A 25,116-nucleotide genomic window follows, 5' to 3' on the forward strand; every position below is an offset into this window, starting at 1 on the left:
AGTTATTGTCATTTGAAATTACAGAAAGAAAAAGACTTGTTCCCAAGCAGCTTTATGTAACACTTTTTTGAAGATGACTGGAGTTAAGGACTTTGTAACTTTTAAGTCATTAGCAAATCAAGAGCAGAAAACTTTGCCGCCTTTTTGAACTTTAACTAGAGGATAATTGCCTTAAAATTAGAATACAAAATAAAATCATCTAGACCTTTCTGTGAAATGATGGAACTTAATGTTGCAGAAAGAGTAGGTGGAGTTTAATTTAATGCTTTAATTTAGCTTTCTGGGCTTTTGTAAAGAATAACTACAGGGTATCATTTTCATCATTAAGTGTGTCAGAATAATAAGATACCATATTTATGTACTGATTTCCATTTTCTTTTCAAAGTTTGGTTATACTTTTATGTTCAGTAGTCAAATAAAACAAATGATATGCTAAAAAGTAGGCTCTGTGAGGTGAATGACAATTTAATTTCTTCCCAGTGTTGGCTGGCTACACAAGAAAATAAAGAACTGGGGGAAAGTTGACAGGATATTTAGTTGACTAGATTTATTTCCCAGCAGTTGCAGGGTATGTTAATTGTAACTTTTCAGTTAATGAAAAATATTGTGATAGAACACTGATGTGGGTGATAAACGGACTTTAAACACATAGACGGTAAAATCCTATTTCTAAAACTCTGGGAGGAAATAATCAGAACTCTTTTGTTGGTTAAACCATTATTTTTTTTGGTACAGAGGATTGACGTCGAGGCACTCCACCACTGAGCCACATCCCCAGCCCTTTTTTTATATTTTATTTAGAGACAGGGTCTCACTGAGTTGCTCAGCACCACGATTTTGCTGAGGCTGGCTTTGAACTCGTTATCCTCCTGCCTCAGCCTACTAAGCCACTGAGATTACAGGGGTTGGACCAGTCTGGTAAGCAAAATTGGGCTTGCCAAGGGAGGGCAGTAACTCTCCCTAGTCAGTAAGCTACCATCATCATTGTTATTATTCACAGAATTACTCCAGCTGCTATTCAACTTAAATATGGTCCTCATTCTACGGAAAGCTTACAGGAAGAATTGTAAGAATGGTAGAAAGACAAAGAAATCTTGCAATATCAGAAAGAGCAAACCGGCAGACTAAGAATCTCACTGATGATTACCACTAATAAACTCTTTGACTGAAGTGTAACAAACACGTAGAAAACTGCACAAATATATAACTCAGTGAATGTCCCCAAGGTGAACAGAAATCACCACCTGGGTCAGAGGACAGATACTTTCCTTCCTCCTAATGGTCACGCTCTCCTCTCCCCACATCCGTTTGCCTGTGATTGAACTTATTGGAATGGAATCCTATAGTACATATTCCTCAGACGTCTAGCTTCTTTCTGGAATATTATATTTGTGAAAATCATCCGTGTGTTGGAGTGCATGTAGTATTCCATTGAGTAAATAGAACACAAGCCACTCATCCCTTCTACTACCGAAAAGAAAATGGATCGCTTCTAGAATGGGGCTATGGAGGCTGTGTTATCTCCCCTCAAAGGGGAGATTAATAACAATGATATTTTAGGAGGTTCTTCTTTGGCCAGGTAAGGAAATGTGGATGAGATTTCTTTTTGTGTTTCCTGTAGGTCAAATGCTTTCACTTTAAAATATCTTTTTTTTTTTTTTTTTTGGTACCAGGCATTGAACTCAGGGGCACTTGACCACTGAGCCACACCCCTAGCCCTATTTTATTTAGAGACAGGGTCTTACTGAGTTGCTTAGGGTCTCCCTGTTGCTGAGTCTGGCTTTAAACTTGTGATCCTCCTGCCTCAGCCTCCTGAGCTGCTGGGATTATATTTTGTGCCACTGCACCCGGCCCTACTTTAAAATATCTTAATACTACCGGGCATGGTGGTGCACACCTGTAATCCCAGTGACTTGGGAGGTTTAGGCAGGAGGATTTCAAGTTTGAGGCCAATCTCAGCAATTTAACAAGACCCTGTCTCAAAATGTAAAATAAAAAGGGCTGGGGATGTGGCTCAGTGGTTAAGAGTCCCTGGGTTCAATCGCTGGTATCAAACAAAGCAAAAAAAAAAAAAAAATCAAAACTCAAAAAAACAACATCAACTAATCGTAATTCCAATTCTGGGTCTTAGGTGGGTCCTTACAGTTTTTACATGACTTTGGAAGCCATCTATGGGTTATGCATCTAGGAGAGTAGTGGTTGGAGAAAAGGATATGGTCTGCTTAGCTTGTATATATGCCACCTAAACAGTTTCCCAAAGTAGTCACATCAATTGTACTAGCAGTTGTTAGTTAGTCTATGTCCTCATCAAAATTGGTATTTTATATCCTAGCCATTGTGAAGGCATGTAGTGGAATTCCAGTATATTTTTGATTTGCATTTCTGTGACGTCTAATGAATCTGTGCACACTGTCATCTGCTCACTGGCCATTTGAATATATACTTTCATGAAGTGACTCTTAAGTTACCTGGCTGTTTATCCTTTTGGGTTTCTTCTGTATTCTGGATGTGAGTCTTTCTTGTGATGCAAATATCTCCTTCTATTTTGTGATACACCTCTTTACTTCCTTGAGTTGAGTAGTGTCTTTTCATTTCTTCCTGATTTTAATATGGTCTAATTTATCCATATTTTCCTTTGAAATTTAAGACCTGATTAAGAAATCTTTTCCTACCCCAAGGTCATGAGTCTATTCTTCAATGTTTTATTCTATTGCCTGGGATGACAGTCATGGTCACCTTCAGCCACAAGGAGCTTCTGAGCACCTGAACTGGGGTTAGTGTGGGCTGAGATGGCTTGCAACTGTAAAACACACACTGGACTTCAAGGACTTAATATTTTAAAAATGTAAAATAACTCGTTAGAAATATTAACCTTAATTATGAAGGGACCAACAAACCACCAGAATGGTGTAGAGACTGCTTTACATTGGAAAGCTGAGAACAAACGGCAGATACAGAAATCAACGTCATCTGAGCGTCCGTTATCTGACTAAAGCAGAACCTTTTCTGAGCTGCTACCTGTCCTTGTCTCAGGTGTCCTGGGAAGTCTCCAGCTCAGGGACAACTGACCATCAGTGTGTGGACATTCCAAGGAATTGTGTAAATAGGCCTTATCAGGAGGTCCCGTCCTGTCGCACTGAAGACCTCTGCTCCTTCCCTTATGAAGCTGACATATCGAGCTTTTCCATGGCTGTTTGGAGAGCCGCTCTTTCCAGAATGCACCTAAATGCACATGTCATGAACTACTTCTGTTGATTTTTCTGTAGCCAATTAATTCGCAGACCCCCCGATCACTTGAATCTAAGTTGATGGAGGAAAAGTTCTTCCAACAATTACCCATTGAAATGATGATATTTTGGATATGCTGGTGTTAAGTGAAATAATGTTTCTAAAGTTTATTTTACCCATTGTTTGCAATTAATGTGTTTACTAGAAAAATTAAAAATTCCATTAATGGCTTACACTTACTCTATTTTGACTGGACAGCTGCTCTAGGTGGCCTTTTCTTCCTCCAGATGGGATCCCCATGCTTTTGGCAATCATGGTGGGATCTGAGTCCCCTCACCCTGTTGTCCATTAGGATGACCCAGAGTGGGTCTTCGATTCCCTAGAGAGATGGTCTATTTCCGGTTCACTCTTTTACCTGAGGTGGAGTATTTTGAAACTCACCATGGCGCCCTCTTTTTATGGGCTCTGACCTCCAATCTGTGTCCTCCAAGGTCAAGTGGTGTCAAAGACTGCTCAGCCCTTGAGCCCCTCAGCTGCTGCTTTCTGAAGTGGCATTTTTCTTGAGCTCAGTGGCATGATGGGCACGGCTACCTCCCCTGGCTTTCCTTCTCTTGGATCAAAGCCCCATAATTCCTCAGGGCCTTGGAAACTCTCCAATGGCATCAATCCAATGCTGTTCATGTTTTCTCTGGCTTTTCTGGATGTTCTCAGAGGGAAGTTCATTGTTAAACAACCGAGTCTGCCATGGCTAAAGGCAGAAATCATTGCTATTTAATTAAAACTTGTACCATGGTTGTCATTTGATGTAAGATTTTCATCAGTTGAAGTGGGGGCATGAGTCAGGGTTGTGTACAAGGAACGGTCCCCAATCTCACTGCAGTCAGGGATGATTCGCAGAAGAGGGAAGCTGCCTTTTAGAGTCGGAGATGGTCGCAGAATAACTCCAGGGTTAGGGAGTATCAGGTAAGGATAGGAATAGATTGTTGAAAACCTTTCTGGTTAAGTGGATAATGAAAATCTTAAGAAGACCAATGAGTTATACATCATATGCTGATTCTGACTGGGAGCACAGCCTGGAGTGCATTATTGAGAAGGAATTTAAGTTCACATGGACACTCAGTTGGCAAGAGGATTGTGGTCCACCAGCCATGTCTGTCATGGACAACGGAGATGGGAGATAGTTGCACATGAGTGTGAATCAGATCTCAGGGATAACATGCTAGTGAATGAATTTTTATGCATCGAATACATGCTTATCACTGGATTGTTTGCATATTAAAATAATTTAGATTAATCAGATCACCTTAAAGTGATGATTTTTAATGGAGGGCCAAAGAGTTCCATCTTCAGCTGTGCTCTATCTAAGCTGTGATACAGGGCCTCTGGGTACAGCGGGTATACTTTTCAAATTTTTGGAAGACATTGAGTGACGGAAAGAATAGGTTGCATGACAGAATTGAGACAGAATAAACTTGATAGTCAAGAAAAATGGTTTAGATACCAGTATGGATTTCACAAGTATTTACCAAGATCCTGTTTTGTGACAGGTTCTTGCAGAAAATGCAATGGTAAGGAAAAAACAGAGTTCCTATCCTCTTAATGCTTCTCGTGTGGAGAGTGGGGCAAACATCCATCAGGTAATCACACAATGATGTACAAATGCTAGGGAGTCCAGTGTGCAGAGAGAACACAGGAACTCAAGGGTTCCCTACAGGAAGTGATGCTTGGGAGGAAATCTAATGGATGAACAGGAAGAGACAAAATGGTGGAGCCGGGGGAGGCGTTCTAGAATGGTGGAACAGTGGGAAAAGGTAGGCAGGTTTGAGAAAAGGAAAGGAGGCTAAGTGTGGTAATATGTAAATCTCCAGACAGAAAATGGTGCAAAATAAGGCTGGACCAGTAACACGAGCCAAGCCACTCCAGCCTTGCGGGCCAATGAAAAGTTTTTGGTCTTTATCCTATAAGTAATGGGAACCCATTGAAAGATTTTTGCTGTGGTTTGGATGTGAGGTGTCCCTCAAAAGCTCATGTTTGAGACAATGTGAGAAGGTTCAGAGGAGAAACGATTGGGTTATGAGAGCCTTAACCCAACCAGTGAGTTGATCCCTTGATGGAATTAACTGAGTGGTGGCTGGAGGCAGATGGGTGTGGCTGGAGGAGGGGGCATTGGGGGCGTGGCTTTGGGGTCTCTATTTGTAACTGGAGAGTGGAGTCTCTCTCTGTTTCCTGATCATGTGAGCCACTTCCCTCTGCCACACTCTTCTGCTGTGATGTTTAGTTTCACCTGGAGCCCCCAAGCAAGGAGCCTGATCTCTATGACCTCTGAAATGGTGAGTCCTCAAATAAACTCTTCCTCCTCTACAATTGTGCTGGTCAGGTCTTGAAGTCACAGCAGCAAAAAAGCTGACTAACTCATTTTCACATGGGGGTGTCAGAGCTAGTTCTGTGCTTAGAAAGGCCACTTTGGCTGCCCCCTGGGGAATGTGTAGGGGTTGTGGTGAAAAGCACATGTGGATGCAGGGAGGCTGCTTATAAGGCTACAGCAATAGCCAGGAGAAAGGTGGCCAAAGCCAAGGGTAAGGCATGAGCAAGGGATGGGAACTAAAACCTTGAGTGTACACTAATATACACAGTGTCCTGGTCCACAGTCTGACTTGTCCTAACTGTTTGGATTGCACCTGGATTATTTAGTTCAACTTAGAAAATCCCAGTTTGATAGACCTCAGAGTGCTCCAAGGAAGGTGATCAGGACTATGCCAGGACCAGGACTATGTGGACTTGAGGGCGGAGAGAAAACAGGAGACTGGAGGGGAAAATGGAATGACTCAGAAGTGCTATTAACAATTTAAAGGAGGGGGTTGTTCAGTGGTTAAGCACCTTGGGCTCAATCTTTGGTATTAAAAAAAAAAAGAAAAAATTAAAGGGGCATCATGCAAAAGAATAAAATAATGATTCAACTTATCACTCTGGAAAGAGAGCTAGTATCTGTGCAGAGAAGTCATAGGTCAGCTCAGCATAAGGGAGGTTCCGTGGTTGGACTGTTTGACACTGGAATGCTGGGTGAGCACCGAGCCTGCTCCCTGGCAAAGATACACAGAGTCTGGAGAGATGCTGGCTTAGCTTATCTCCAAACCTCTTCAAATTCTCTCAAGATTTTTGGGTCCCATCAAAGTGTGGTTTTTCCTGGGAAAGACTTGTTTTTAATATGACTATGGATATCTCTACCACCACTACCACTTAATGAAAATACTTATGCAAAACTATTTACTGGTATCATCTCAGTTAATTCTTGTAATAATCTGATGCGGTAGGTTGCCAAATACAACCTATATTTTAATTTTGTTTTGTTGCATTACTAGGGATTGAACCCATGGGTGCTTTGCCATGGAGCTACAAACCCAGCCTTTTTAATATTTTATTTTGAGATAGGGTCTTCCTGAGTTGCCTATGTTGGCCTCAACCCACATTTTTAGATAACTAAATTGTGGCTTGAAGAGTTAAAAAAGGATACAAACCTGGCATTTTGATTCTAGAGGCTGCTTTTATCTAGTGTGTTAACCAGCTTCTAATACCAATTATTCTACTATATGCCAGTGCACTGAGTCTGAAACCAACATTCTAAACAATTTCTAGCCTTCAAATATGAAAGTATATGAAACACTGACAAAATATATTTGATGTTACAGCTAGTAACGGTGTCAGTCAGAACAAGAATAGGTTATGCTTGGTAACAAACAATCCCTCCATCTCAGTGGTTCAAAAACAACAAAGTTTTTTTTTTTTTTTCCTCGTGTTTAATGTTCATAATAGTGGAAGGACTTTATTAGTGAGCAGGCTGACAGAACCACCACTAGTATGAATATTTCTAGGCACAGCATCAGAGGAAGAGAGAATTAGCAATTAAATACTTCAGCCAAATAATAACCTAAGCCATATCATTTCTTTCTTTATTTTTCTTTTTTTTTTGAGAGAGAGAGAGAAGAGAGAATTTTTTTTTTAATATTTATTTTTAGTTTTCGGCAGACACAACACCTTTGTATGTGGTGCTGAGGATTGAACCCGGCCGCACACATGCCAGGCGAGCTCGCTACCGCTTGAGCCACATCCCCAGCCCTCATTTCGAATTTATTGTCTAGAATAGTTGTGATAGCTGGCTCCACCCAGAAAAAGGGGACCTAGAGGTTCAATTCAAATATGTGCTTGGGACCTGGAGAACTGGGAACATTTGGTAAGTAGTGTTAATGGCTATTGCAGGCAAGGCGTGTATGCAACCTTTGCATGCATCTCAGAATTTCTACCAAGAAGAACATTAACTGTCTCTTCCAATTAGCTTGTTTATTTACCCCAAGCTGAAGTATTTTAGAGGGGAAGTGTACAGAACATGCTGGATTCTGGTGAGTCTTCTTCATCATATACGTAAAACAATTTGAACCATAATCATGTTAAGCACTCAAATCCTGTACGTGCCATATTAGTGTAATTGTAGTTGGGTTAAGTACAAGAATTTGACTGTATATTTTACTCCTTTACATGTTTCCTTGTACCTAGTTATACACTGCCATTGTTGACAAACCAGAGAAGATAATGTGAAACAACCCAAGCCTTACATTAGGTTTTGAATCTTAAGATGTAAGAATAGATACTATTTGAATGCATCAGGTAAATTTTATTCTGAAAACTCTCAGGAATGCAAGTCCATCCATGTGAAATTAAATAAAAGAGTGCTATTATTATTATTATTATTATTATTATTATTATTGGTATTGGAGATTAAACCTAGGGGCCCTTCACCACTCAGCCACCTCCTAGTCTCCTTTTATTTTGATACAGGATCTTGCTAAGTTGCTTAGGGTCTTGCTAAGTTGCTGAGGCTGGCTTTGAACTTGTGATCCTCCTGCCTCAGCCTCCTGAGTCTCTGGGATTACAGGTGTGTGCCGCTATCCTGGATAAAGTGCGCTACTCATATTTTGAATTCATTTCTATAAAAACATAAACTTCTTAAACAGTTTTGTTGTCTGATAAATATTTGAAATAATACAAGTGATTCATCTTGTATCTTGCTATGACTCAGAGTATTCGATTCAGACTTGACCTACTTTTATGTACTATCTTTGGGAAAATACAGTAGGTTTATTCACAAATACACCATAATCTCAACTCTAAAACCAAAAAGTGACAGTGAAAGTAAATGAAGACATATCCCCGGCATCTTTGAAGCATTTCATTGGAAATGGCTGTTAGAAGACAATTTGCTGTTGTGATTGAAGTGCCCAAAGAAAAAGTACACGTGGCATTGGTGTGCTTAAAACAGAATTAAACTTTGTATTACAAATGCTAGTTTAGGAGAGAGATGATTTCAAAAGCCAGCGAAACCTCCTGTGAAGGCATGGATGTGCTCTTTTGGATGGTACTTTTTTTCTAATTCGAAAGCTACATATTTTAATAGAGAAGGGCCCCCAATGTTTTTTTTGAGGTCAAACTAGAAATATGTTGATGATTTAAAAATGCAAGCCAAGTGCTTTATTATATTATACTACCAGAGTGTTATTGTAGTTTAAAAATATCATTAAATCAGCACAAACCCGCACTTATCATTTCCTGCACATTTTTCACACAGAGCTGCCTCCTGACTATGAGTAATCTGCTAATCTGCTCTTCGCCTCACAATCCATCAAAGTGACAGATTCATTCCTTCCCTAATACATAAGATCTTCATTTACTGTATGCCTTGCTGCAACTTTCTTTTTTGCTAGCTCTGAAATTTAGAAATTCACAGGCAGATTTCGAGAATGTCACATGGGGAGTTGTCCCTGTATGTTTTCCAATTCCTCCATCATTCCAGCAGGAGGGACCCAAACTTTTCTGGACTATTAATGGGAATGAATAATATTTCCAGAGTGTAGGTGATTTTTGATTCTAGTAAGAGTGTTGTTAAAGAGGTGGGAAGAGTCAAAGCCAGCCTCAGCAACTTAGTGAGGCTCTAAGCAACTTGGTGAGACTCTCTCTAAATAAAAAGTAGAAATGGCTGGGGATGTGGCTCAGTGGTTAAGTGCCCCTGGGCTCAATCCTTAGGACCAAAAAAAAAAAAAGGTACATCTTCACCAAGTCAAAGCACTGACCACGATGTTTCTTCAATTCTTATAGTTCATTGAGTAGGTTCTTTTTTGGGGGGAGGGTACCAGGGATTGAACTAAGGGGCACTTGACCCCTGAGCTCATCCCCAGCCCTATTTTGTATCTTATTTAAAGATAGCGTTTCACTGCGTTGCTTAGCACCTCACTGAGTTGCTGAGGCTGGATTTGAACTTGTAATCCTCCTGCCTCATCCTCCTGAGCTGCTGGGATTATAGGTGTGCGTCACTGCACCTGGCCGAGTAGATTCTTAGGGTCCACCCTCAACCCTTACTTGGTGTAAGGGCAAAGATCTTTGATTTAGTAGTTTAAGGATAAGTTGCTCCCACAAAAGATGAAGCTTCACTAGCATAAACACTGCTGCTTAACTGAAAGCAATACTATGATTTTAAGCTGAGATTTCCAATTTATCATGATGTTGCGTGAGTTGAGGCCAAGCTGGACTTCAGGTTTCTTACTGCTGTTTTGTCAGTACAATTGTTTCTACTGCTTAAAAACTATTGCTATTCCATAGAAAATACTGTGCTTTTCCTTTTTTGCTTGATTAGTTCTATAAATAAAATGAATTAAGGACTGAAAAATATAAATGTGTAAAATTTGCTCTTTCTTACTTTCATAATAATTTAAATGTCACTATTATTAGCCTTAAAAGTCAAAAGTGAAGAAGTTGTTTATGGCAAAATATGAGAAATATTTACCAACCAATCTTACATATACATATACATGTGAGGATATAGATATAGATATATATTTTTTCCTACTAATAACCCAACATCCACCAACATTTTTTTGTCCTGAGAATTAAATTGCCTTAATTGTTTTGTATTAATGGATAGCAAGGGTGGGAAAAGGCTTTTAAAATCAATGGATAAGAAAGAGTCAATTGAACAATAATATTAGTGTTAATTCAGTCCAATCAGCTAAAAATTATTTGCCTTTTCACCTTTGAGTCATTTTAAACAGGCTGAGCATTTGACTTGAATAGTGTATATTATACCGAGTGGGTTTTTTGCAGTAATAAACAGCATAATTTGAAGCAGTAAACGATGGTAAACATAATACATGGCTAAAGTGGAGAATTACATAATGCTTTTCATTAATAAGAGAGAAAGGAGGGCAGAGGGAAATGTGGTCCCAACTGTCTACAGACATGGTGTCTGTGCCTGGGCACAGGTCCCCTGTGCCTGGCCTGGGACTTTTTGTCCCCTCTGCGCCTTCCTGGACACACATTTTGACGACTGTGTGTGACACACAGTGAACTTGCCTCTGCTGGAAGCCACAGGCCACCAGGGCATGTTCAAGTCACACAGTAGGGACCTGGAAAGCACTGAGCGCTGCTTTAAGCCACGAGGGCCCCTTAATGAAGCAGCAGGGATGCGGTTCTGGGCTGGATCACAGAATGAATGAGGAGACAGTCTGGGGAGGTGACTGGCTGTGGCCATTTAATGACAATTACGTTTCTCTGTTTCTTAGGTTCATTGTCGCTTCTCCTGCATCCCCCCCCCCGGCCCTGTTACCCTCCCCCAGCAGACTGGAGTGATTGTTATCAACTAGAATTAGTACTCCTACCTTTGGTTTTTTTTTGGTCCCGGGGATTGAACCCAGGGACACTTAACCTCTGAGCCACATCCCCAGCCCTTTTTATTTTTTAATTTTGAGACAGGGTCTCACAAATTGCTTAGGTCTTTACTAAGTTGCTGAGGCTGGCCTCAAACTTGTGATCCTCCTGCCTCAGCCTCCTAAGCTGCTGGGATTACAGGTGTGGTGTGTGCCAATGCCACCAGCAGTAATTCAAATTTAAGGTTCCCATTACTCTCGAAGGGGAAGCTGAATCTTTTAATTTAAAACGAAAACTAAAATGTTAGAATGGTAGATATGGCTTTGAACTGTGGGCCAATGATCTGAGTGATCCAAGTTGGTGAACTGGATGGGTGGTGGTGATGGGGTGGGGGTTAGTAATCTCGGGAGCCCCACTCTGCTAGTTAAGAATGCCAAGGTTTTTCTGGGGCCTGTTATTTGAGACATAGAAGCTTTGGGGATGTGGGGGGGGGGGAAGGTGCAATCTGGAGTTTTGAGACTTTCATGGAAATGGGTTTCATGAGTTTACAATTTGGAAAATAAGCCAATAACTAAAATATTGATCAGTATTTCCCAGTCTTAATATGTACACAGGAAACACTAAGAGACTCAGGGTGAAGAGCCAATTCCGTGGCCCAAGAGGACTAAGGTGAAGACAGACCTTTCAGCTGAGGAGGATGGAGAGGGAGGACCCTGGTGCTTGGTTAGGCAGATCTGGGAATGGACACTGAGGGACCCACGATGAAGACAAATGGACAGGTGGGCAGGAGTGGGCACCAAGTCCTTTGCTCTGGTGAACAGTCAGGGCCTGGGACAGGATGACTGGCAGTCACACAGTCTGAGCAAGCTCACTCATCCAGAAGAATCGGTCAGAACCAGGACTGAAAGTGGGTTGGACACCCCAACAAATGTCAAGGGCAGAGGGGGAAGAAGGGAGGCGGCAGGGGACCCCCAGCAGCCAACTCTGTCCCTCACGTGGTCCTGTTGGTGAGCTGCTGGGTCCCAGGGAATCCTGTGGGAATGGTCCTCTGGAGTTGTGTAAGGCTTCGGCCTGGGTTAAGGGTGGTCAGGGATGAGAGGCAAGATGATTCTGGAAGAGTGTGGGGGCCTGAGGTTGGGGTTTCTTAGGGCAGGGCTTGAGGGGTTAGAAAAGCTATTCTGAGGCCCGGTTTCTGCTGGGCATTGTGGGAAAAAGGGGCCTAGAGTTTCAGAAGTCTATTTTAAGGTGTCACAGTGGACTCAGGTCTTCTCCATGAGCAGGAGGAATAGGAAGTCGTGTGAACCTAAGAGGGCACCAGAGCCACAGGGTGAGTTTTCTGCCCCTCTCCCTTCCTCCCAATCTGTATCTACATCTCTGAATACATAAGCACACATATGATTTGTTTTCTTTGTTCCCATTCCTGTCCAGATCTGTTAGCCTGGTGCTGGGTAAGTGCCCCTTTGGTAGCAGTGGTAGCTCAAGCAGGTTTCTAGCAAGGGCACCCAGACTCCATAAAATGGGCACAAATAGACCAACACAGAAAAACAATTTCCAGTAAGAACCCAGGGAGAACACAGTGATTCAATTTTAGAAAGCTGTCTCTATTTACAGGCTTAAAAAGGACACATTCAACAGAGACTTCAGATTGTGGACATTTTCTAAGAGATCATTTCAAACAAATCCATAAGAAAGATGGGGAAGCTGGGTGTGGTGGTGCATGGTTGTAATCCCAGTTGGAGGCCAGCCTCAGGAAGTTAGCGAGGCCCTAAGCAATTCAGCGAGACAATGTCTCAAAATAAAAAGTAAAAAGAGCTGGGGATGTGGCTCAGTGGTTAAACACCCTTCAGTTCAATCCCTAGTCCCCCCATTCTCCTCCCTCTGCAAAAAAAGAAAAATGGGGAAATTCATTTTTGTGAGGTGAGTTTTAACGATTTCAACATATGTTTACTGAGTGTCTCCTGTGTGCTTGACACTACTTGAGGAGCTAGGGATTCAGTAAAATAGAGATAAGATCTCCGCTAAAGGATTTCACATGCCAGCTTTGTGCACCATAGTGTGTGTATCTAGAAAATACACAGAATGTCAGTTGGTGAAGATTGTTATGGAGAAAAAAAAAAAGGGTAACATGACAAAGGTGACTGACAGTGATTTTGGGGTTGATGCTAACTAAGCAAAGGCCCCTCTGAAGAGAGTGTTCATTTAGACAGTGACCAAGAGGCAGGAGGAGGCAGCTCTATAACTAGAACTCCAGGCAGAGCTCCTGGGGCGGGGTTAAGCCTGGGGCGCCTGAGGAAAAAGCTGACCATGGTGTTTGGTAGAGAGAAAGCGTCCACAAGCAGGCATGGAAATGAGAGTTACACTCTGGCCAGACAAGGGCCTCAAAAAACCATTTACCTGGTTGCGAAAAAAGCCATACCACTCTCTTTCTGTTTTCAGGAAATGAAAGGATAATTCTCGCAATGATATTTAAAAAATCTGAAATTAAAGTGGTTCATGTTCAGGATGAAGATTTTAGTTTTCCATGGTGTTGGGGTATAGAGAACCCCACCGAGTCCCTTCCTCCCTCCCTCAACTCAAAGGCTAGTGTAGCTCCAACTCTGGCCAGGTAACAACACAGGATGGGCGGGGGAGAAGGAGGGAGGGGAGAGACAGTGAGTCACTGTGACTCATACTTCAGATCAACTACTTAAAAGGAGGAAAGGTTTAGTTTGGCTTCTGGTTCCAGTCCTGGTTGATCAGCTCATTCCTTTGGACCTGTGGTAGCGCAGTGCATCATGGCGGGAGTGCATGGTGGAGGGGGTCTGTCTACTTCATGGTTGGTAGGGAAGTAGAGAGAGAAAGAGAAGATTGGGGTCAGGGTCCTCAAATCTCCTCCAAAGGCACTCCCTTAAATAACTTTCTCCCATAAGATTCTGCAGCCTAAAGGTTCTGTTTTAGTCAGCTTTTTTGCTACTATAACTAAAAGACCTGACCAGAGCAACTGTGGAGGAGGAAGAGTTTATGTGGAGGCTTATGGATTCAGAGGTCTCAGTCCATAGACAGCAGGCTCCATCCCTCAGGGCTCTAGGGGAGGCAGGACATCATGGAGGAAGACTGTGGTGGAGGGAAGCAGCTCACATGGTGACCAGGAAGCAGAGAGAGACTCCACTCTCCAGAGACAAATAGAGACCCCAAAGCCACACCCCAGATGCCACCTCCTCCAGCCACACCCACCTGCCTCCAAGCACCTCTCAGTTAATCCCATTAGGGATTCATTCACCGATTGGATTAAGATTCTGAGAGCCCAATCATTTCTCCTCTGAACCTTCTTGCATCTTCTCACACATCAGCTTTTGGGGGACAACTCATATCCAAACCACAGGTTGAGGACAATACGTGGATCTTTGGAGAATATTCTAGATTGATAGATGATGGGGTGGGGGTAGAGTGAGCACACTAGAGAGTGAGCCCTGCCCTTAGAGAACTTGACAGCCTGTCTGGCCTTCAGTCAGTGAGCTCTGAAGCAGACCCTCAGACTCTGAATGTGGGGATCAGGGTCCTTGAACAAGAAGCAGTGTGAACGTGTGGGAATCAGCTGCTGAAACAAGAGGCACAGACAATTTTCCTAGTTAAAGGTAACAAGAGAAATGATAGAAATGAACTCCGATGCCTTTGGTTTTAAAACAAACCACCAAGATATAATGCAAAAACTCTGAGTAACAGAAAACACCACCAAAACTCCATTTAGAGGAATGAAATGTTTGCTGGATTAATATGGAAATCCTCTGTGGGTCTTTGTCTCAAGGAGGGATAATTTGTGAAAAACCCAACTTGTTTTAAAATGATCCAAATGTAATCATTTGGAGAAGAGGAACATGACATGCAAGGTCCGTATTGAATTTTATTTATTTATTTGTACATCTCTCTTTTGTATTAGGGGGAAAAAAAAAAGAGAAGCTTAAGCCATAGAAAAGAAGCTCATTAGGTTGACTCCTGACAACTGGAGAGAAAAGAAAAATGAAGTCAGTGTGATCAGTCCGGAGTGGTGCGTGTAGGTGACACTAACAGGACAGCTTGCCTCCGTCAGGCCGGCTAAACCAGCGGGAGCCGAGGTCACTGCTTGTTAATCGTTTGTCAAAGTCTGCAGGGCTTTATCAGATAATTATAGTTATAAGTATGTTTATATCACACAAACATGTGGCAAAGCTACAAAGGATTCAGGCCCTAACACAATCTGCAATGACATTTTCAAAAACTACAGATAAGCAATAAATCATAAAGCAAACACTTCAGAGAATCATGCCATTGCTACTGCTTGGGAATTCTAGAATGCTTTTCTATCTTTTTTTTTTTTTCTCCATAACCATTTAGAATCTCACAAAGCCTTTGTCCACATCCCCTCCTCTCCCGAATTTTCCAAGGGGTTGTAAAATAGCAAGCGGAATCATCATTTGAAACGACAGCCTGGTTATCGACTCCGTCCATATGAACAGACAAGCAGAATGTAATCACAGATTATTTTATAAAATTCATTCCCGAGCAAAAAGATCTGTGCTGTTCTGAAGAATCTACATAAACATATAAATAGATGTGCCTAAGGGACCGATCTAAACCCAGGAACCAATAGATGGCATTTTAAAATAAATGGCTTGTGGCTGCAAACGGCATCCATTTTGCTCTGTTTGGCAGCATGCAAGTTGACATGCTCGGGAACATTTCTCAACATGAATGAACTGTGAAATTGTTTCCTCCCGCCCCACACTCCTCTGAATTGTATTGGATTATGTTAGCCATTTCTGCACCTTGTCGTAAAGGCTGTCAGTGCCCCAAGAGGCAATGTCCCTAGATGTTGGAGGCCAGGGCCTCAGCATCTGAGATGCTACCTGTCCCTCAGTGTGTTAGGAAGAAATAATGGGAAATACCACCCCCTGCCTGACAATGCATGGGAAATGGCTCTGTCGCACACTTAGAAGTGCCAGGAACTCGATAAGGTGAACCATATGTAGTTCAATTCCTAGATCACCATCTTCTCAGGAAAATGATTACCATTGCATCCCATCTCCGTCCAATGTCAAGTACCGCCCTGTGGGCGTAAGTGGATGATTTTACTGTGAAGAAAACAATCTATGAATATATGCAGTGTTTTAGCTATTTTCCACCTGGAGCCAGCTCTTCAGAAACTAAGTTTGCCTCCTCTGTGGGCTGTGTACTGTCTTTAGTTTTAATCCTGCACACACAGAAGAAGGCAGTTATGTCGCAGAAGGGACAATCTTTCCAGAGCACACTGTAAATGAAAGACTTTGGGGATGTTGGCTGTTCTGTCATTAATGAAGCTAACTGAAAGTCGGCTCTCTAAATAGATCCATAGGTGGGCATGGGTATATGTAATTTTAAAATCTTGGGTTCTTGGGTCTTGAGTAGTTGCGGATATTTCACTGGAGGTAATGTGGCCATTTCACTTCCAAGAGGACTGTGGCTACACTGTCTTGCTGGACGTGCAGCACACACCTCCCCTCTCTGCTGGGGTAGCATTCCTCAAATCACAGCCTCTCTGAACACATGCTGTCCAGGTACTGTTCAGAGACTCCATGTATAGACTTGCCATCTAGAATCCAGGTTATCCAGGAGGGTGTATTTAGAGACTGACCTTCTCACTTATATCTTTTCCACCTTCATTATCAGTATCCTTTAACTTTAATTTTAAAGTTCTGTATTTGGAGATCTAAAGCATCGGGTAGTATTTACTTATTATTTTATGGGGTAGTATTTATAAGAAATATAATAAACAAAAATCTTAAGAAGAATCATTGCTTTCAATTTTAAGCTGAATTACATGATTCATTTTATTCCATTTATAGGATCATACATGCTGATCTCAGGATTTTAGCATCTTCTGTATTTATGGCCCAATAATGCCTTTATGTCCAATTCTCCATGCTTCGGAATTTATGAGCCAAGAGCAAAGTCACGTAATCTGCAGGTTTTCTGAATAGTTATGTAATAATTTTCTAGGAAACTCTGGATAGCCCACTGGTAATGGGTTTGATGGAATTTTATTCTTTACTTTAGAATATGTCCTTTTTATTTCATTATGTAAAAATGTAAATTCCTTTTTGCTGAGTGAATGAACAGGTAATTGGTTGCACAAGATATACGGTCTTGCTCTCTTGGTGAATTTTCTTATGTTCTATCCTTTTGATATTCTAACTTTGGGACTGAACCAGTAAAAGGGACATTTGAAATCACATACTGCTACATCTAGCTATTCATTTATTCACTCACTAATTGATCTGATATTTAGGAAGTATGTTTTCTATAGAGCTTAGTGAGATTAAAAATAAGCTGGGTGAAATTTTGATGGCAGGATTAGTTGTTCTAAGTCTACAATGAGTCTCATAAAAGTCTCAGAATCATAAAGTTAAAATTGACCTCAGCAAGCATATAATTCAATTCTTTCTTTCATATATGAGTGTGTTCACATTATTAAATGATATCGAGAGACTGAGAGACTTGTCTGAGATCATAGACTAGATTGGAGGCAGAATTAGGATGATAATTAGGGCCCTTTTCTCCTTTCAATGAAACAAAACCTCCACTTTCTAACATAAATTATTATCACCCTCAGTAGTTCAGACTATGAATTCTGAAATTTGTTATCACTTGGATGTCCAGTTACCTTGAAAGCTTACTTGTACATAGAAATGTTGAAACATATTTTTATATATACTGAAATTCCATTCTCAATTTTAAACTCCTTATAACATCTATTTATGATAGTGAAAACTCCTCTCACTGTGATTTGATGAAGGAACAATGTGATTTGATGAAGGAACAGCAGCACAGATCAGGAACAATTAGAAGATTAACAAAGAACATTTACTCTACCCATATCATAAATATTCTCAGCCCCAATAAAATTCCCATAAGCCCCTGATGGTCTCCTGGGAGCCCTGTTAGTTTTCAGGGCTTGGTTCACTGCTCTTTGCTTATTGGACCAGAAGTGGATGCTTGGCTCAACCTAGCCCAATCACATTCTCTCTCTTGGAACGTAGAAACTGGGAATCAGACATAGTCTGTCAGCCTCAGCATGTACTTTGAACTGTAATATGTAAACTCAAGAGCTGTCAGACAGCCATATGTGGACCGGAGAAGCAGAGAGAGAGCTGAGGGAGAGGAAAGGAGCAGACAGTGAATGCAGGCAGAGGGGCAAGGGTGCCGTGTGGCTGCCTGGTGGCTTTTTGGTTCCTAGTTTTAGGACCCTTCCTGAGGCCTGGCTGACCCTGGGTTCTATGATGGAGCCCTATGTTCTTACTTAAAGTATCCCTTTCTCCCATGCCTTTTCAAGCTCTCTCAATACTAGCCAAGGCTTTTTATTATTATTATTATTATTATATATAACAAAAGAGTCAAAGAGTCTTAACTCAGACATTATGTAGCAGCACCACACCCTACAGCTAGAGCCACAGCGTTACCCTGGGTTTCGGTCTATTCCCTGGGACAATCCACAGTACAGGTTAAACAACTTGATCATTAAATGCATTTGGATAATGAGATGCAGCCCAGTAATTCAGACTCTGTATCTGGAGCTCAAGATAGATGGACTTTTCAGTAAATTCCTAGTGTATAATAAACAGTGATAAAGTCATGTTGACTTGTATGGATAAGCTATCTTATCTCGCTATCAGAAAGCCATGTAATGCTATGTACATTTTAAAGCTCAAATTCAGATTTGCTTGTTTCTAATCAGCCTAAAATTCTGAGATTTTTTTTTCTAGTATTAAACAAATGATTCAGATGCCAATTGGTTTTTGAGGTTGTTATTGTTTTTCAGTAGTGGGGATTGAATCCAGGGCCTTGGCCAATGATATTTTTGAAATAATGAAATAATTTTGAGGTTACCAACTTTGGAATTGGGAAAAAAGAATGGCCACTTGAAGTTATATATAGACTCTCTTGATAAATTTAAAAGGCATATATATATATATATCTTAAAATGTACTAAACATCAACTATCTATTATAATGAAATATTTATGAAAATAAACTAATAATGAATAAATAGACACTTAAAAAACGCTCACTCTTTGCCAAGAACTGTACTAAGAATTTTTCATATATTAGTCCATCTGGAACTTTCTCAAAATACAATGAGGCAATTATTATGTCTGAATTATTTTGAGTTAAAGGACTTGCTCAAAGCCCCCAGCGAGGTGTTTATTTTTTTATTTTTATTTTTTAAAGATAGAGTGAGAGAGGGAGGGAGGGAGGGAGGGAGGGAGAGAGAGAGAGAGAGAGAGAGAGAGAGAGAGAGAATTTTTAATATTTATTTTTTAGTTTTCGGCGGACACAACATCTTTGTTTGTATGTGGTGCTGAGGATCGAACCAGGCCGCACGCATACCAGGCGAGTGCGCTACCACTTGAGCCACATCCCCAGCCCCCAGTGAGGTGTTTAAACCTAGGTAATTAAAGCACAGTTGGAATAAGAAGAGGGGATGAACTAAGACTTCGAAAGAAAATAACTTTGGAAGCTCATTGGAAATTTTGGAAAACACTTTCAGGAAATCAAGAAAAATGCACAATCTTATAAATAATCTGTTTTTTAAAAATTGAGATTATTAATGATTCTTACCGAGGGTTGGAAGGAGAAGGTGGATTCATTTCTTTCTGGTAGTGACGACCCTGGTTGACAGGCTATAAAAGATAAAACATTTGTGAGGCAGGTGTTAATCAGGACAATGTTCTTTAGACAGACTTTCACACACATTCCCAATGCTGCATTCCGCCCCCCTTCCCCGAGACGAGACACAATCTGCAAGAAGGGGCTGTGTTTATTTTGCAGAACAGGCAAGGGATCTCCCTGAGACCCAACAAATAGCAGAGTGATATAAATGAGAAAACACGGGGGTTCCTTTAATGGTCAATGACTGGACTAAATAGCATCTATGGTGTTGTTAAAATTCACAAGTCAGAATCCTTTATACTGCCAACAGTGGTGGATATGATCCAATAGAAACAAGATATCTTGTGGAAGTAAAAGGTGCATTGCAAGCAGAGACCCAGAGGTACAGGAGTCTGCTTAGGTCTCAATGTGAGCATGCTGGCAAGGAGAACTCTGTTCACTAATGAGCGTTGCATGTGTAAATCTTAGGGCACGGTGGTCATTTTCCCCAGTACAAGACAACTGTGAGGACTGATCCAGGGAGCTGAGAAAAGTGGTGGCAGCACCTACAAAAGTGGGAAATCTCAACTTTTCCCCCACAAGGCACCTTTCAGTGTGGATTTCATGACATAGCTACACCCTGTGTCCTATGTAGCCTTCAACGCTGGCCTCTCACAGAACTTCATCTTTCCTCCTTGCCCTAGGATGGGAGAAGATTCCATCGTGTGGAGTACAAATTCTCCTTTGAACATTGGCTCTTGGTATGTCTCTTGTCCCATTAACAACAGTTGAGTTCTACTATGAAAATTACTGTTCACATTCTCATTTCACTACCAGTGGAATTTGGTACCCACTTCTGAATTCCATTCCTAATGTGACTTCCTTAGTCAAAGGGGCCCTGTGTGGACTTGTAGTTCCAGGCCACGATGTTGGCCAAGGGTTGTGGCAATGGTGCCAGTACATAAAGAGCCCATCTTCCTTACTCTCCGCATCTTCCTTATTTTAATAGATTCTAAAATATTAATGGCGGGGGTGATGGGAATTCTTCAGAGTAAACCGTCTTCCTTTATAAATAATCTCTTGGAAGTACTCCTTTAATTTAAATCAAATGCCCGTCTGATAATCACAGCCACTGAGCCTGCCTACCTGTGATGCGCCATGAATTTCAATGTGCCCAGGTACTTTGGTAACTAACCAATATCAACGCATCAACATTTCAGTAATAAGAAACAACAGCTGGGAGAACAGTGGGAGGAAAACCATGTCATAAGACATATTTGATCTCACTAGAGAAATAAGACTCTCAGCAATTTGCAAGGGAAATTTCGTTTTGTGATTTAGGCTTTATTATTTCCCAGCAAAAAAGAGAGAGAGAGAGAGAGAGAGAGAGAAATTACCAAGCACAGGGCCAAACAGTTTCCCAGGACCAATTCACACCGTGTAGTAATACTCCCCATGATAAATTTATTGGTATTCATTCGGTATTTCAGCTACACTCAGGTCCCCAGTCAGTGGACTTTTGCCTATTTATTTTCAGAGGTGTTTCCATAACTCTCTAGACATCATCGACCTGATATTCAGCCAAATGTCCACTTATTAATTTTATACTATTAATTCTGTTTATCCTCATCCCAAGACTTTATTCTAAATAGCTTACTCCATCCCTGGGAAACCTCTATCTTGTTTGAGACTTTAGCTCTCACTTTAGACTATACATATTTGGTCCCATTTATATAAAACAGATTTAGTGATACCGGGAGTAAAAAAAAAATCACATGCACAGAGACTTCTAAGTGTTAGAAAATAAATAAAAATAACCTGGGAAGCTTCTCAAAGCAATAAGAACTGCTGACATGAATAGATAGAAAGGTGGAGCACCTGTGTCCATCTGAAGCAAGTTGTCCCCACCCACAAAGGCTCAGGACAGTCACTCAAACGCCGCACCTCGGCATTTGAGAAAATGGCAGAAGCAGGAAGGTCACTCTCACCTTCCCTTGCTCTTCTCCTCTGAAGACCTAGGGAGGGTTGTCCATCCTGCCTCGGAAGCAGGTCACAAGACCCTCATGGCAGAGGCCACTTCTCCCCAGAAGAAAGGAGCCTCCTTATCTCTGGAAGGCAAGACCTCACCGAGAAGAAATGGAACAAAGGCCTTGTTCAGTTTCTTCCAGTTCATTTCCACTAAATCATCTCCGCTTTGTCCAACTGCCTTTCTCTATGACTTTCCATTCTTTGTCAAGCCCAGTATAAAAACAAGCAGGTTTTACAATTTCTCTGGTCTTCATTTCTTTACAAAGGCTCCTGTGTCATGCAACCCTTAAATACGTTTGCATGCTTTTCTCTTATCTTTTATTAGAAGGGCCTCAGTCATGAACCTAGGATGGGGGAGGAAAAGATATTTTTTCCTCACCCACTCTTCCTGTCCATACACAGCAGCAAATCTGTTTTTATGCAGGTAACATCCTGTAAGAGTATCCATACAGAAAATAAAATGTGTTGTTTTCTGATTTTGGAATGCAGTCACATTTAGAGGATACCATAAGTAGATACAAAGAGAAAGAAACCAATATCTAAAATAATAACAGCAGTAATTGGTATTTCTTGAGCATTTATTCCATGCAAATTTTTTTAAATCTAATGTCATCTTTATTTCAGATAAAGGACAAGAACACTAATTGTTAAGATTGACAAAGAATTAATTTCTAATTGCATTGAGAGGAAAAAAATAACAGACTAACAAAATGATAACCTTTACATGACTGAACTCATTATTCTTGAAATGCGGTGCAGATACTTGGTGTTGGTTTTTTAGTGTGTTTATAGAATTGGATCCATGCAAATTCTTGATAGATATTCTCTCATTGGATCCTCAGAGCATTTTTATGAAATAAACAGAACTAACAACTCTGAACCAGGGAGGAGGACATCTATACACTGGGTACTAGCCCAAGGTCATGCCTTCCAGGAAGCAGGGGTGATAGGCTGTGGACCCAGTCCATCTGATTCCACAGCTCATCCTTTGAAACACTACACCTTAGTGTTTATCTCAGCTTGGGAGTTTACACTGAGGATTGAATACAAAAGTTTTTGAGTAATAAATGTGGCAAAATCCATTCAGTGTATAAAGGTGGGGGGAGAAATAGTCTACAAATACACTTATTTGACATATATATAACTACTTCCTTATTATAAATTAAATGGATTTGATTTAATCCTCATGAGATGTCACTATATATTTAAAAAGAAAAAAAATAAGTTTTGCCACACTTGCTAAATTTGGGGGCAAACATAAGATATAACACATAGTACTCTGAGACTAAGAAGTTTTATTCCCTTGAGTGACTTTCATAGTCACTAAATAGAATCATTCATGCATTTCAGTATTTTTTTCCTGACAGCATAGATATTATACTGGCTCTAATATCAGCTTTCATATATCATTTCTATCATGATATAAGTACATCTGCTCTCCTAATTTATCAATAGCTTAGCACAATCAACTACTTACCTTTTAGATTTAGGAAGATTAAAAGAAAACTCATTACACCCAAAGAGAGCTGAGAAGTTAATGAATCTGTAGTTCAGAACGAATGAAGACCTATTAGCTATATAGTGCCTGAAATGCCAGTATATTGTGTTTTAGACACACGGCAGCCAGCAATCCTGCGAAACGCAGATGTGCTCTTGTGGAAAGAAATGGAACAGATCCCAGGAAACCTGGACCTTGTCCTTTTGGTGGCGCTGTTGCTATGCACAAGCGCCGGGAAAACAGCACTCATAAAATTAACTACCATGGAGCAGGAGAAGCTTTGCTTTTTCTATGATCAAGCTGCTAGAAATTTGGGGGTGAGGGAGAGAAGTGAAAGCTAAATAAAAGAACAAGAGATAAGATAATCCTGCTATGTTAAAAGGTAAAACAATATTTTTATAAAAACCTATGAAAATGGCAATAATGTGAGGTTCATCAAGACCATAAATAACTTGTCTGAGAACCTCACCATATGCTTGTAATTTTATGAAGTGCATTTTGCTTCATTTTTCTCCAAATATTGTGCTCTGCAACATGCCACGCTGATGGATGCATGAGATAAGTTTTCTTCCCTCCCTCACTCCTTCCCTTCCTTACTCCCTAAGCTGAGAAGACTTACATGGTTTGGGGGCATCTGCTCACAGGGTGGCACACATTAGGTATGCTTCTCTCGAATCTAGGTTCGTGGAAGGACAGAAAAATAAAAAAATACCGAAATAATGAAAGAGCTCATCTGTAAAGCTCTGTGGGGGTCAGTGTTCATGTCCATGTTTAAGTTCACATTAAAACAAACCTGGGAGAATCTCTGCCTACCCTATAGCCCTCGGTAGCCATAAAAACGAAAAATGTCCTAGAAATCTCTTGCAATCACTCAAGTGGCCGTTACTCAGGAGAGTAGCAGTTTACAGTCAACGTGAGCTTATTCTCCCTGGCATGTGCATTCTGTACACAATGGCAATACGAAGGATCTCTTTTATGATTCCCATTTTACAGGTGATGCCAGTAAATGACAAAGCAGGGATTTGGGCCCAGGTAGAGTTTATGTCTTTTTGGTCATCACATAAGCTGTGTACATTAATGCCTATTCCTTTTCCTTAAGATGAACACACACACACACACACACACACACACACACACCACAGGCATGGCAAAGTTTTATGTTCTTGTCAAATAAAATCTCCACCAAGATAAAACTCATTTAGAAATTCATCACAGGTAATTCATTATTCCCTTCCTAAGGCTTCGTAGAACTCAGGGTTTGGATAAATCTCATGAGATCTACTCCTAACATAAACCCTCCAAAATTGATTACTTGCAGCCTGGTTTCCACAGAAGTTATAACATATTGTTTTAATTGAATTTTTTAAGTTAAAAAACTTTGAAAAACTTGTTTGTCAAAGGCCAGTGGATTTCTCAGGAGGTTTGATTTATTTAGTAAGAGATGCCCACAAAAGCCAATTTGCTATTGCTATGAGAAATATGGTTACACTTAATAACACTTTTAAATGACTAATTTATCATATCTAAACACCTTTTAAACAGCATATGTTACTGTGAACTGTGTGAAGGCTGAGGAAGGCCGAGGGTCAGGGCTTGGTCAGTGCGGTGACTGGGTGAGGACCCTCCTTCCAGGCCCGGCCTCTGGCTCCATCTCTGCTCCTGCTCCTGGCAGCAACCCTGGCTCAGAGGGGCTTTCCTCTGGGTGTGTGTTTAATATCCACTTATCAAGTCTTGAATATAAAATTTTACCTGAGCCATTCAAGGTTTATTGAAGCAAAACAAAGCAGATGTTCAATTTTGAAGTTTTGATGAAAACTACCTTAGAGTAAAAGAAGAAATAAATTTTTGTATTATCGATTAGTTCATTCAACCAATAACTGGTGACCAGCAGCGAGACCCTAGCCAGGCCGGTGCTCAGAGTGGAAGGTAGGAGAGGACGAGGGCGTTCCACCTTCAGGCCCTCACACCCAGGCAGGGGATGCTGGACGCTCAATGTTGTAAGTGCTACAGTTGAGCCTGCTGATGGTGGAAGAG

At 40.9% G+C, this 25,116-nt stretch overlaps 1 protein-coding gene across 2 annotated transcripts in view; it reads right to left on the reverse strand.

The window, feature by feature from the left end:
* The window catches only part of Cfap20dc (CFAP20 domain containing), a 220,012-nt gene that overhangs the window by 26,305 nt on the left and 168,591 nt on the right, over positions 1-25,116 (reverse strand). For both annotated transcript variants that reach the window (XM_048801194.1, XM_015494492.2), the window contains one exon: positions 19,527-19,588. In XM_048801194.1, coding sequence (XP_048657151.1) covers positions 19,527-19,588 — 62 coding nt within the window. The remainder of the gene's footprint in view (positions 1-19,526; positions 19,589-25,116) is intronic.

Source organism: Marmota marmota, unplaced genomic scaffold (assembly GCF_001458135.2).
Source record: "Marmota marmota marmota unplaced genomic scaffold, marMar, whole genome shotgun sequence".
Classification (NCBI taxonomy): domain Eukaryota; kingdom Metazoa; phylum Chordata; class Mammalia; order Rodentia; family Sciuridae; genus Marmota; species Marmota marmota.